Source organism: Cryptotermes secundus, unplaced genomic scaffold (genome assembly GCF_002891405.2).
Source record: "Cryptotermes secundus unplaced genomic scaffold, Csec_1.0 scaffold507, whole genome shotgun sequence".
Classification (NCBI taxonomy): Eukaryota; Metazoa; Arthropoda; class Insecta; order Blattodea; family Kalotermitidae; genus Cryptotermes; species Cryptotermes secundus.
The window spans coordinates 950,848-964,356 of NW_019740660.1; the positions used below are offsets into that span (position 1 = coordinate 950,848).

The following is a 13,509-nucleotide window of genomic DNA, read 5'->3' on the forward strand; positions in this document are numbered from 1 at the left end:
AACATAAACGTAATATATATTTCTCAATTTAGTGACTATACAATTAGAGTACATTGTTATGTTTCATATGTTGAAATGAACATGCTCAAGCATTTGAGGGTAGCTGAAAGGTGAGTAGTGTTACCAAATTAAGCCTTTTGGGCCAAATGGTTGCTATATGTACCACCTGCTTTAACACACTAAAACTTTGCATTCTGTCCACGCAGTGTATTTTTGTGTTCCATATGGTTCTCACAATAAACAGTGACTGTTTCCTTAAACAGCATTCACTGGTTGCACTATGTAGTGGAGACATAATGTGTTTCCTGTGAGGTACAGACTGAACTCTGCATTCTTCCCACGCAGTGTACGAGTATTTATGTGTTCCATATGGTTCTCACAGTAAACAGTGATTATTTCCCTAAACAGCATTAACCGGTTGGGCTTTGTAGTGGAGACGTAATGTGTTTCCTGTAAGGTACAGACTGAACTCTGCATTCTGTCAACACAGTGGACCATATTAAGCCTTTTGGGCCGAGTGGTTGCTATATGTACCACCTGCTTTAACACACTAAAACTTTGCATTCTGCCCACGCAGTGTATTTTTGTGTTCCATATGGTTCTCACAATAAACAGCTATAATTTCCCTAAACAGCATTAACTGGTTGGACTTTGTAGTGGAGACGTAATGTGTTTCCTGTAAGGTACGGACTGAACTCTGCATTCTGTTCACACAGTGTATTTATATATTCCATATTGTTCTCATAGTAAACAGCAATTATTTCCCTAAACAGCATTAACTGGTTGCGCTTTGTAGCGGAGACGTAATGTGTTTCCTGTAATGTACAAACTGAACTCTGCATTCTGCCCACACAGTGTATTTATGCATTGTGTATGATTATCACAATAAACAGCATCAACCGGTTGGCCTTCATAGCGGAGGCATAATGTGTTTCCTGTGAGGTACGAACATAATTCTTATATTTTATTTAGAACACATTTAGTCCTCAAAGGATTAATTCTGATGTTGTGGTAAACTGGGTGTATATGGCAATTCCACATGCTAATGTCCGTCACATAAAATCTTTGACTTTAAATTGATAAATGCCAGGATATGTTATATGGAATTTTTCTGATCATTAAAAATCAAGTGTTTATTTGCTGTATTCTGAAAAGTGTTATGACTCCTAAACTATAACTGTAAATAATGTGACATTTCATTATAACACAATTGGACAGCAAGAAAGGTGTCACTCCTAAATCAAGATGTGAATAGTGAAAATGTGATTTTGATGATCCTTGTGAACATTTTAGAAATATTTATTGTGACTTACATCTTTGTATATTATTTTTATTGATCTATCACTTAAAGCCAATCCACAAATTAACGGTTTTCAGAAAGCGTTAAAGGTAAATAGCTATGTATTCTTCCCTAATAAGTTGGTTTAATTTATAGAGCATAGTCTTCTGGGGTGTGATGCCGTGCAATTTTGTTAGATGGGTAGAACCTTTCAGAGGGGCCAACTACTCTGTCTTATGGACAGACTCTTCTAATCTATGGATCATCATATCCAGTTCACTATAACTTTACTACTCACGTGATGTGTATGTCCAGTGCTATAACTTACGCAACAAATCAAACTAGTATATACATATATCTGTGTTTATAGTTCATAAAAATGGTACAACTTTAATGTGTATCTGCATTATGTTGGATTACACTCACACCCCTTTGGGCTGTCCATTCATTCCTGATTATGAGGTGCTATTTAATATTATTATAAATGGATGTTTAGAGAATCCAGTGGTGCTTATTGTAGGAGACGAAGAAGAAAAAAATACTTTTTATTGCTGTAACATCATGATTCAGTGGGAACCACATTAATAGAATTTACAAAATTTTAAGTTTGTAATGTATTACAGGATGGACACCCCTGATGTAAGTGTATGCTTCTATTTATAATGAAAGGGACGATTCAGCCCTCTTCTTAGATTGAGAACAGTGGGAAAAATTGCCATTATGAGAAATACAAGGAGTGAATGGGGTATTTACAATCAATTAAAAATTTGTATGAGCTTGCTTCATTTGATGATCTGACTGTTCACGTTGTGCAGACTGACACTCATAACAAATGCAGCCATTACTGCCAGCAGCCTGACAGAGGGCCAAACTGTCCCTGCCCCTGCCTTGTTGCATCCACTCTCTGTGCAGCAGAAAACACAGAAGTATGTATCCTTGCTTCTGTCACAGACGTCCATGCCCAGACCGCGCTTCACGCTGGTGTCCGCGAACCCACATGGCCCCAGACCACATTCCCTCTTGAGAGTGAAACCATTTTGGGCTGTAACAAATGCAAGTTATTTTAATAACGGAGTGTATATTCTTGATACACGCTATGTTTCTCTTTAAAAAAAGAAATCTGGTGAGTTATATGTCCCAAGAGCGAGGGCAGTGACTGGTAGAGAAAAGTGAAAAATTAGAAAAAAGGTCGATTTCTGAGGTCACATTAGTTATCTCGATAACTGTTCCAGCCAGAGACTCCAATGAAAAACCAATTTGTTCCTCATGATATGGGCAACAAATCATATCATTAAAAGGTTTTACTCAACTCACTTTCTGTAGGTGTAATTAAGCTTGAAACTTACCTAACGATTTTTGGAAAAACGCTATTTTTGACCTTCAGAAACCAATGGAAGGGGGAAAGTATCAGATCTGTGGTTTCTACCCTTTGTTGTTACCTACATGGGGAATATAATCACATAGGTTGAATCCCGTACCTATTTTCCAAAAATTTCCAGGAGCTTCCAAACTTTGCTCTGGGCCCAAAATCGGCCATTTTTAACGTCTCATATCTCCGGTGGGGAAGCTCCGAAAAATTTTATATTCATAGAAAATAATTCTCTATTCTAGAGTAACTTGGAATTAAAATTCCGACTTTGATATTCAACTAATAGCGAAGTTTCTATAATGCGAAAAACGCTTTTTCGGCTGAAATGGAGGCTTGCGTTATCTTCCATATCTCGATAACTATTGAAGTTAGAGACTCCAGTAAGAAACCAATTTGTTTCTCATAATATGGACTATAAATCATGGCATTACAAGGTTTCACTCAACTCACTTCCCCTAGGTCTAATTAAGCTCGAAACTTACCAATCGATTTTGGGAGAAACGCTATTTTGCACCTTCAAAAACCAATGGGAGGGGGAAAGTATCAGATTTGTGGTTTCTACCCTTTATTGTTTCATACATGGGGAATATAATCACATAGATTGAACCTCGTACCTATTTTCCAAAATTTTCCATGAGTTTTCAAACTTTGCTCTGGGCCCCAAATCGGCCATTTTTACATCTCATATCTCCGGTGCCCCCTCCTTGGTGTCTCCACCTTATCGTGGTGAGGGGGTTTGAGTATGCCAAGGACCCTGAGAGCTATACCAGCTGTAGCGTAGCTACGGGCAGGGCCTCCCTTGCTGGACAGGTCAAAGGGTAGGCATCAGACGAAGAGAGACACCGAAAACTGATGTCGGAAGCAGCGTCATCAGCAGCGACTTGAAGCACAGAGCAAATGATGCTCGAGATGGTTCAAGTTCGTATAGCAACAGGCGTGACCAGAGTCGTTTGAACGGCTGTTGTACTGCGATGTGGAAAGCAAATGGAAAAACTACCACATTATCACTTTTCCTGGATAGTCTCTTTCCAAAAACAGAAGATCGCATTAAGTGGAGAAACTGTTTTGGAAGAGACTGTGGACCTGTCGTCTGACAGATTACTGATGATGATGATGATCTCCGGTGGAGAAGCTCCGAAAATTTTGAAATTCAAAGTAAATAATGCTCTATTCTAGAGTAACTTGAAGTTAAAATTACAACTTTGATATTCAACTAATAGCGAATCTGTGGGCACCTTGAATTTTACAGATTTTGCAGAAAATTGTTCGTTTCTCTTTCAAGACGAGATTCAAAGTTTCCACTGGGTAAATCAACAGGCTACACGTCACCCTTTTGTGTATTACTACAAGGCGGACGCTATAACAAAATGCCCAAGCTTATGTATAATCAGTGATCATGTAAAGATAGAGCCACAGTTTGTGTGTTCCAAAAATTTCTTATCGGCGATGTAAAAAGAAATGTGCCTTCAGTCAGGAAAGTTATTTATTTAAGTGAAGGCGCTGGAAGCCAATATAAAATCAAAGAGAATCTTTCCAATTTATGTTATCACTATGAAGACTTCGGACTTGAAGCAGAATGGAACTTCTTTGCCACCTCGCACGGGAAGAATGCTTGTGATGGCATTGGCAGCACCATGAAGAGGCAAGCAGCGAAAGCCAGTCTTCAAAGAACTCATTTTAATCAAATCATGTCCCCGCTAGAACTGCAAATATTCTGCACAGAAAATATCCCAGGAATAGTTTACTTTTTTGTGCCAAAAGAGGAAGTTGCAAGAAATGAAATCATTCTAAAAAGCATGTTCCGAAAGTGCAAAACTGTGCTCCACATAGGAGAAAAACACCGGGTCGTCCACCTGGAGGAAAATACGGTCATGTGTTATAAAACATCCAAGACCGATGACGTTGAAGAATTCGTGATAGTGGCCACTTACTGAACTACGAGTACTTTCAAACAAACTGAAAAATATTCATCGGAGTACACAAAGAACTAATACCATTGAATGCAGGTAAGCCAGTTGTTGAGGTATTGATTTTTTTTGGTAAAATTCCAAGTGCCCACAACTTCGCTATTAGTTGAATATAAAAATTGTAATTTTAACTTCAAGTTACTCTAGAATGGTGCATTATTTTCTATGAATTTCAAATTTTTCGGAGCTTCTCCACTGGAGATATGACATGTTAAAAATGGCCGATTTTGGGCCCAGAGCAAAGTTTGGAAGCTCCTGGAAAATTTTGGAAAAATAGGTACGGTGTTCAAAACTACGTGATTATATTCTTCATGTAGGAGAAAACAAAGGGTAGAGACCACAGATCTGATACTTTCCCCTCCCACTGGTTTTTGAAGGTGAAAAATAGCGTTTTTCCCAAAATCGATAGGTATGTTTCGAGCTTAATTAGACCTTGAGGAAGTGAGTTGAGTGAAACCTTATAATGATATGATTTATAGTCCATATCATGAGGAACAAACTGGTTTCTTATTCGAGTCTCTAGCTTCAATAGGTATCGAGATATGGGAGATAACGCAAACCTTCATTTCAGGCGAAAACGCTTTCTTTTCGCATTATAAGAACTTCGCTATTAGTTGAATATCAAAGTTGTAATTATAACTCCATGTTACTCTGGAATAGAGCATTACTTGCTATGAGTTAAAAAATTTTCGGAGCTTCCCCACCGGAGATATGAGACGTTAAAAATGGCCGATTTTGGGCCCAGAGCAAAGTTTGGAAGCTCCTGGAAATTTTTGGAAAATAGGTAGGGTTCAACCTATGTGATTATATTCCCCATGTAGGTAACAACAAAGGGTAGAAACCACAGATCTGATACTTTCCCCCTCCCATTGGTTTCTGAAGGTCAAAACTAGCGTTTTTCCCCAAAATCGATAGGTAAGTTTCAAGCTTAATTAAACCTAGAGGAAGTGAGTTGAGTAAAAACTTATAATGATATGATTTGTTGTCCATATCATGAGGAATAAATTGGTTTTTCATTCGAGCTTCTAGCTTAAATAATTATCGAGATAGAAAAGATAACACAAACCTCCCTTTGAGCCGAAAACGCGTTTTTTTTCGCATTATAAAAACGGCTGTACCGGGAGAACCGAGCGGATTACAATTTTTATAAAAATGGTGGGCGACCTCTCTGGATGACTTCACATGGAATGACCCTTATGGAGCTGCTCCCTTCTTGAGGACAAGCCAAATCTGCAGCTACTCAAGAATTTCCCAGCATTTTATGGAACCCCGAAGGTTCATTACCGTGTTCACAAGAGCCCTCCATTGGTCCATATCCTGAGCCAGATCAATCCAATCCATACCATCCCATTCTATCTCTCCAAGATCCATTCTAATATTATCCACCCACCTACGCCTTGTCAGTGAACGTTATTCAGTTAAAATACATACCATAGATAGAATAATTTATTTTTACGGGCAAATGTAGTTTCACACGAAAAAAAAATCTTTCGGATCCCGTAAAAATCAGAAGGAATCATTCTTGTCCATTTGATTAGCTGACCAGTGAAAACCCGCATCGTTACCTGGCCGAGAAGTCTCCGAGCATCCTCCGTTTGTCGTGTTCAGTGGCCGCGTTCTTTTGTTACTTTAACAGTTGATTTATGTAATATCGCCAATCTAATGCCTGATCCCGCAATTCACGAAACCGGCCTCATGGGTCGCAGGAGAGAGGAGTTATTGATATGTGAGGATGCATGTAAATTGGAATAAGCCATCGGTATGTGGCTTCAGTGGCGAGCCTATTCTCACACTTCCTGTAATCGGCATCAACACACAGTTAACCTACGATTCGATACGGTTTGTTTGATACTCTGTGACGCATATGACTCTCAGGCCTCCTTGCCCTTCGCTCGTAGTGCTCGTAGTTGTTCGGTATCAGCTGCAAGTGGAGCCTGTTGCATTGCACTCGGAGGCCCGGTTCGTTCAATGGGGACATGGTATTAGCCTAGATTGGAGGATTGCAGTTGTAGGTAAGCTTCCTATCTATTTATAATTATTATTGGGCTACATGTGAGTAATTAAATATAAAAAAAATTCTCCTGAGATCAGACGTTACATTTTGACTACATGAATCATTCAAAATTCCATGGCGTGCACAAATATTGCTTTATTTGGCCTCTTCACTTACAGATATTTAGATATCAGTTTTCTGGTACAAAGTACAGTATACGAAGCCTTACGTATCTTCGTGACTAGGCTACGGGCTCGATGGTCGAGGAGACGGGATTCGATTTCAGGCACAGGCAAGACATTTCTCTATTCTCGAGATCGAATCTGGGACCCTTCCAGCTTCCTATAAAATGAGTACCGGGAAAAAGCAGCATGGGCGTGAATCTGACCACTCCCCACTAGAGCCGAGGTTAAGAATCGTGGAGCTATGCCTCCATTCTTCTTACGTATGCTCATAAAGCCGCTTTACATCCACAGACGTAAGGGGATGCTGGCGAAGTAATTTAAGGGGTATTTTACTGGAGATTGCGTAATTCAATATAAATAAATTTAATTTCATTTTATGTATGTGTAGCAGCACATGAATTCAGATGTTCAATTTCCAATAAAAGAAAACGAGAAGCGACGTCTGAAGGAGCAAAATTTTTTCTGACGAGTTCCGTTAGCGAGTTCCGTATGTACATTCAGTGTCCAGTTGGTCCGCAGATGTAGGTCCAGTAGTAGTGCTAATCAGAGTAGGCCTATATTTCTAGAAGGTTTATGTTCTGATAACTTCGGATAGAAATTCACAACATCACACACCTCACTTCCCTGCTACTCATCTTCAGAGACCATAGCACCGTCACAGGAAAAACAAAAGTTTCTCTTTTCCCATGAAGTGTATTTTTACAATGCTCGATTCCCGATGAGGTCATTTGATTTTTCAATCGGTCTAACCCTTCCAGCCGCACTATGGCCCTGGGGTCCACTTAGCCTCCAGCAGAAATGAGAACCAGTAATCTTCCTGGGGGTAAGGGCGGCCGGCACATAAGGCCGACAACCTCACCGCCAGCTGTGAGCCGATTGTCTAGGGAATATAGGAGCCTCGACGTACAGATGCAGGGAGAAGTTTACCGTGAGTCGGTATAGCGACTAGCTATGGGTTGGACAACAGAGATGTCGGAATTCGAATCCCGGTAGGTTAATACATGTTCTCCTCTTTCCACGTCGTCCAGACCTTCTGTGGGGGCCACCCAGCCTCCTAACCAACGGGTACCGGGGGCTATTTCCCCGGGGGTAAAGCGGCCGTGGCGTGAAGCTGAACGGGTGTTGTACTGTTACCTGTATACACACCTGTTACACGTCACAGTACTATCGTTATTTTTATGCCGGTTGAAAATTCAAACATTCTTACGCAAGGCTTCAGTTACATGATGTTGCCTACACAGTTACAAAGTGCTCCGGTTTGTAGAGGGGCTCATGCTTGTATTCCGCGTGAAAGTAAAGTTATCCCTCGCCTTAATTAATTTAACCAAGAAGATGTATGGGGGGAGAAGTATATCTCCACCAATCTTAACCTCGGCAATAGATGAAAGGTTATTTTACTTACATTATAATAGGCGGGGTAACTGTGACTTTCTTAGGTCACATGTTACAGGTAGTAATGACTCCATCCTCACTGGGGTTGGGGGTCTGGATCACTATGACCTTCCGGTGCGGCAGAGTTCCCATAAAGGGCGATGGCTATATGACCGGAGCCTCCCACGCGGCGGCATAACGACCCTTGGGTGTCACTATGGTGTACCCGGGGCGAATGCGGAAAAGCACTCCTATGGGGGTAGCTACGGCTACTTGAGTTGTCTCCCTAGAGTACCGATAAGGTGCCGCAAGTCTTAGGGCTCAACACTCTAAAAAGGTTTGACCAACCCAGGTGGAGGGGTGGGAATAGTGGAGCTCATAGGCCACCCACAGAAGCGACTGTCTCATGCAGATTGCCCTGGTCGCAACCTCATGACTAACCGGTGTCGGACTCCCATTAATCATCTGGGATACCCCTCTCCCCCCGAACAGGCACTCTTGGTCCTGGAGGCTTTTGAGGGTTGCATTCACTACAGGACCGGCCCACCTAAGCCAAGGTGTGAGGCATCGTGCTGAGGGCTGCATGACACTGGGGTGGCAATTAGCCAGTGTATTGAACGATCCCTTCGGGGCACCAGGCAGCACCCCGTTGTATTTATGCCTTCCACCCGTATGGGGCGCTGCGGGTGGCGACCTTTTAAATCCCCATTACTCGTGGGACCAAAATGAAAGGAACCAAACTAAAAACCGGTCGTAAGTACCTTAAACTGAAGAGGGACCCCCTCCAAGGGGATCCCTACGAGAAATGCTTCAGCAAGGGGCTGGAAGCTCTGGTGAACCCCTAAGGGACCCAGCTGCAACCAGCGAACCTACTATTGAACTTCCAGGCAACGGTAGGGACCAAGCAGTGGTTCGAAACCTGCCTGAGGTAAAACCAAAAACTCCTCCCTTGGGAGACAGTAGTACTGACATACCACTACAAGGGGCTAGTACTTCTAGCACATCTGCAGCAGGAGAAGGATTGGGACAACTAGTCTCTGGAGTAGGTGGACTCCATCTAGCGATATAGCGTCTGGATGCTCTAGACAGAAATCGAAAAAGGCAAGAGCTGGGGCAAGCAAAGCAGGAACTGGGGGCAGTCAGCAACCAGGAAATGCAGGCTCGTCCAAGCAGGAAGAAACCCCCACCAGTACCTTTAAGAGGCCAAGGTCAGAGGGCAGTACCCCTACAGAAACGGCCAGAACTCCGAAAAGGCCCAGGGACTTACAAGGATGCTCTGACCAATATACAGGTAGCTATCTTCAAGGAAACTTATCCTGAAGATAAGCTTACTGAAGATGACCAGAATTCCATTCTGGAAGCACTGGGGAGGTGTTACGTTGGACACCAAAGGGAGAACTGCCACACCTGAAATCCTAAAGACTAGTGGGAGGTGCACTTATTTATGCATGCGCCGACCAACAGTCTGGTCAATGGCTCACCAAAGCCATTGACAAACCACAGGCTGGAATCAGGGGCTAGGCTGAAGGCTACTGATTCCAGGAACCTGCCCAAGCCTGTTAAAGTGGCTCTCCGGACTAGGGACAGAGTTGCCCAGAATCAGGAAAAGCTGCTGAAATGGATTGCAGACCTCAATCCGGGACTTCATACTGAGAACTGGAGGGTACTCGATAAGCAGTCTGAGTCGAAAGGCCAGAGGCTTATCTTATTCATAGACCAGGACTCCGATACTATTATACAGAGGACCGGTTACAAGTTATTTACAGGACTCTCACAGGGGACTGTTAAGGTGCTGAATGATCCTGAAGATCAGCGCCGGGCACAACCTGTGACAGATACAATATCATCTAACTCGGTCTCTGAGAGGGAGGAGGATGAGATACCCACTCCCCTGGATGACCAAAGCAAAGCAGATCAGGGGACCCCTTCACACGGAACCCAGTCTGAGGACGGGGAGGGACATAAGATGGAAATTGATCCCTCCCCAACTGGAAGAGATCTCAACACACATACTTAATACATCCATACACACAACACACATACACAGATGAAATTTCTAAAGATTAACCTGCACCACAGAAAAGTTGCCACAGCAAGTCTGTGCCAGCAATTAGCTGAGTGTAAGGCAGATATAGCACTTATTCAGGAACCTTGGTTATACAAGGGTCAAATAAGGGGCTAAACTAACACAGGGGGAACAGTTTACTCTGCTGTACCCAATAACAATGTTCCTGTGTTATATCAGGAATCATGTTAATGCCTTGCCTCTGCTGGAGCTCTGTTCTAGGGATACAACAGCGGTAAGGATAACATACCCATATCGAGGAAGCCGCAGGGAGCTGATTATTGCTTCAGTCTACCTTCCATACGACTCGGATGAACCACCAACTAAGAAAATGAGGGACATCACAGACTACTCCTGTAGCAGGAAAAAGCAACTCATCATTGGGTGTGATGCCAATGCGCACCACATCTTGTGGGGAAGCACTGGCACCAACCAAAGTGGAGAGAGCCTTATGGAATTTCTGGCGAGTTCGAACCTGAATATTCTAAACCATGGTAATGAACCTACCTTTATAGTTTGCAATAGGAAGGAGGTTATTGATTTGACACTAGAGAAAAATAACATAGGAAACCCGGGAAGTAATTGGCATGTATCTGATGAGCCGTCTTTGTCGGACCATAGATACATATGCTTTCAAATAGGTAACATAACAACACAACAAGTTACCTTCAGGAATCCCAGGAGAACAAATAGGGAGTCGTACAAGGACGACCTAAAGGTGAACCTGGGGATTATTTCGTGAAGTATACGCACGATAAGGGACATAGATCGATCTGTTGAGCAGTTGCAATGGGCCATCATCTTGTCCTATTATCATAATTGTCCAGCTAAGACCACTCGCTTGCCAAGGAATGCACCTTGGTAGCATAAAAAGCTTAGTGGTCTAAGAGTTAAAACAAGAAAGTTATTTAATATAGCAAAAAGGACAGGGTAGTGGGACAGATATAAGGAAACCCTCGCCTGTTATGATAAAGAGATAAGGAAAGCCAAACGATCCTCATGGAGGAGGTACTGCCAGGAGATCAAAGATGTACCGGACAGTGCCAGACTCATGAGGGTCATGGCAAAACAGGCGACCAATAAGGTCAGCTCTATCAAGCTGCCTGATGGCAAGTGTACCCAAACTGGAGAAGAAACACTAAGGAACTGTTCAGAGTTCACTTCCCTGATTCAAAGTTGATTGATGATTTGGTTGATTAGCGGGGCCAGTAGAATTTGGACGTATGTGGATACATAACGAACAGGGTAGACTGGAACCTGGCTGGTCAGGTAATCAATCAATCAAATTTCAGATGGGCGTTAGGTACCTTCAAACCATTTAAGTCGGCGGGAACAGATGGTATTGTACCGGCACTTCGGCAGCAAGGAGCGGAACATTTAGTCCCACACCAATGCCGCAAAATTAGATCCTGCAAGGCGCATGGGTTTATCCCTGCGGCCTGGAGGCAAGTTAAAGTGACGTTTATTCCGAAGCCCGGGAAACTTGATTATACCGAGGCTAAAGCTTGTCGTCCTATTAGCCTGTCTGCTTTCCTTTTGAAAACGATGGAGAAAGTGGTAGATAGACATATTAGGGAAGGTGCATTGCAAATTCATCCTCTGCACCGAAACCAACATGCTTACCAAATAGGTAAATCTACTGAAACTGCATTGCATAATGCAGTAACACGTATAGAGAATGCCATTGAACACCAGGATATTGCTCTTGGAGCTTTCCTTAACATAGAAGGAGCCTTTGACAGTACCTCCTTTAATACAATAAAACAGGCTGCTGAAGGGCATGACATTGAGCCCGCAATATGCAGATGGATCTGTGCCATGCTGGAGAGCAGGAATATAAGTGCTACATTATCTGGACAGATCCTGGGAGCGTCTGTGGCGAGAGGGTGTCCGCAGGGGGGCGTTCTTTCACCTCTCCTGTGGAGCCTGGTCGTGGATGATCTTTGGGAGCTCAACGTTAAAGGCCATTTCACAGTAGGATATGCTGATGTATAGCAATCCTAATTAATGGGAACAGCCCTGTATACAGCTCAACAGTACAGGCCACTTCACAGTAGGATATGCTGATGTATAGCAATCCTAATTAATGGGAACAGCCCTGTATACAGCTCAACAGTACAGGCCACTTCACAGTAGGATATGCTGATGTATAGCAATCCTAATTAATGGGAACAGCCCTGTATACAGCTCAACAGTACAGGCCACTTCACAGTAGGATATGCTGATGTATAGCAATCCTAATTAATGGGAACAGCCCTGTATACAGCTCAACAGTACAGGCCACTTCACAGCAGGATATACTGATTTATAGCAATCCTAATTAATGGGAACAGCCCTGTATACAGTTCAAAAATGTATGGAACAAGACTGGGTTTGGTGATATCAACAACCTTCATAAAGCATTGAAATGACATGAGAACTCTCAGACTCACATTATTTCAACAATGCAACTTGTTATGTTCGGGAAATCTCGAATTGACTTATCAACTTGACAATCAAAAGCGCCTGACGATAATACATACAGAAACACTTGATTGATATCATGCCTGCATGGTCATGATGAAAGCGTGGATTCTATTGACCGAGGTAATTATGTGGAATTAGTTCACTTGTTGAGGAAATATGATCATAAACTCAATGTTCACCTTGAGAACAGTACAGTATTTACAGGTTTATCGAACAGAATACAAAACGACCTTATTGACTCAATAAGTGACGTAAATTCTGGTGAGTTGATTGCTATCAGTTCGATTATTAGATACCACTGCTTCCCTAACCAAAAATATTACCGCACACCACTGCTTAGTACACACCAAATCACTTCAAAGTTGGTTTGGGACTGCCACCAATCAATCATACAACTGGCCATACATAACAGAGTACAACTGATATGGGTGCCAGGTCATGAGGGTATTGTAGGGAATGAAACCGCAGATCAGCTGGCAAGAACAGGACCCGAACAGCCGTTCACAGGACCTGAACCAGCTTGCGGTATCTCAGTAGGAGAGTATTGCTGGGAATGAAACCACAGATCAGCTGGCAAGAACAGGATCTGAACAGCCGTTCATAGGACCTGAACCAGCTTGTGGCATCTCAGTAGGAGAGTATTGCTGGGAATGAAACCACAGACACACTGGCAAGAACAGGATCTGAACAGCCGTTCATAGGACCTGAACCAGCTTGCGGCATCTCAGTAGGAGAGTATTGCTGGGAATGAAACCACAGACACACTGGCAAGAACAGGATCTGAACAGCCGTTCATAGGACCTGAACCAGCTTG

The 13,509-nt window shown here is 42.8% G+C and overlaps 1 protein-coding gene across 1 annotated transcript in view; it reads right to left on the reverse strand.

The window, feature by feature from the left end:
- Window positions 1–819: 819 nt before the first annotated feature.
- LOC111872474 overlaps window positions 820–13,509 on the reverse strand; it is a gene marked incomplete at its 5' end in the record, with an annotated part of 15,551 nt that continues 2,861 nt past the window's right edge. Inside the window, one exon of the mRNA XM_023866430.2 lies at window positions 820–2,321. Within this exon, the coding sequence (XP_023722198.1) occupies window positions 2,062–2,321 (260 nt within the window). The remainder of the gene's footprint in view (window positions 2,322–13,509) is intronic.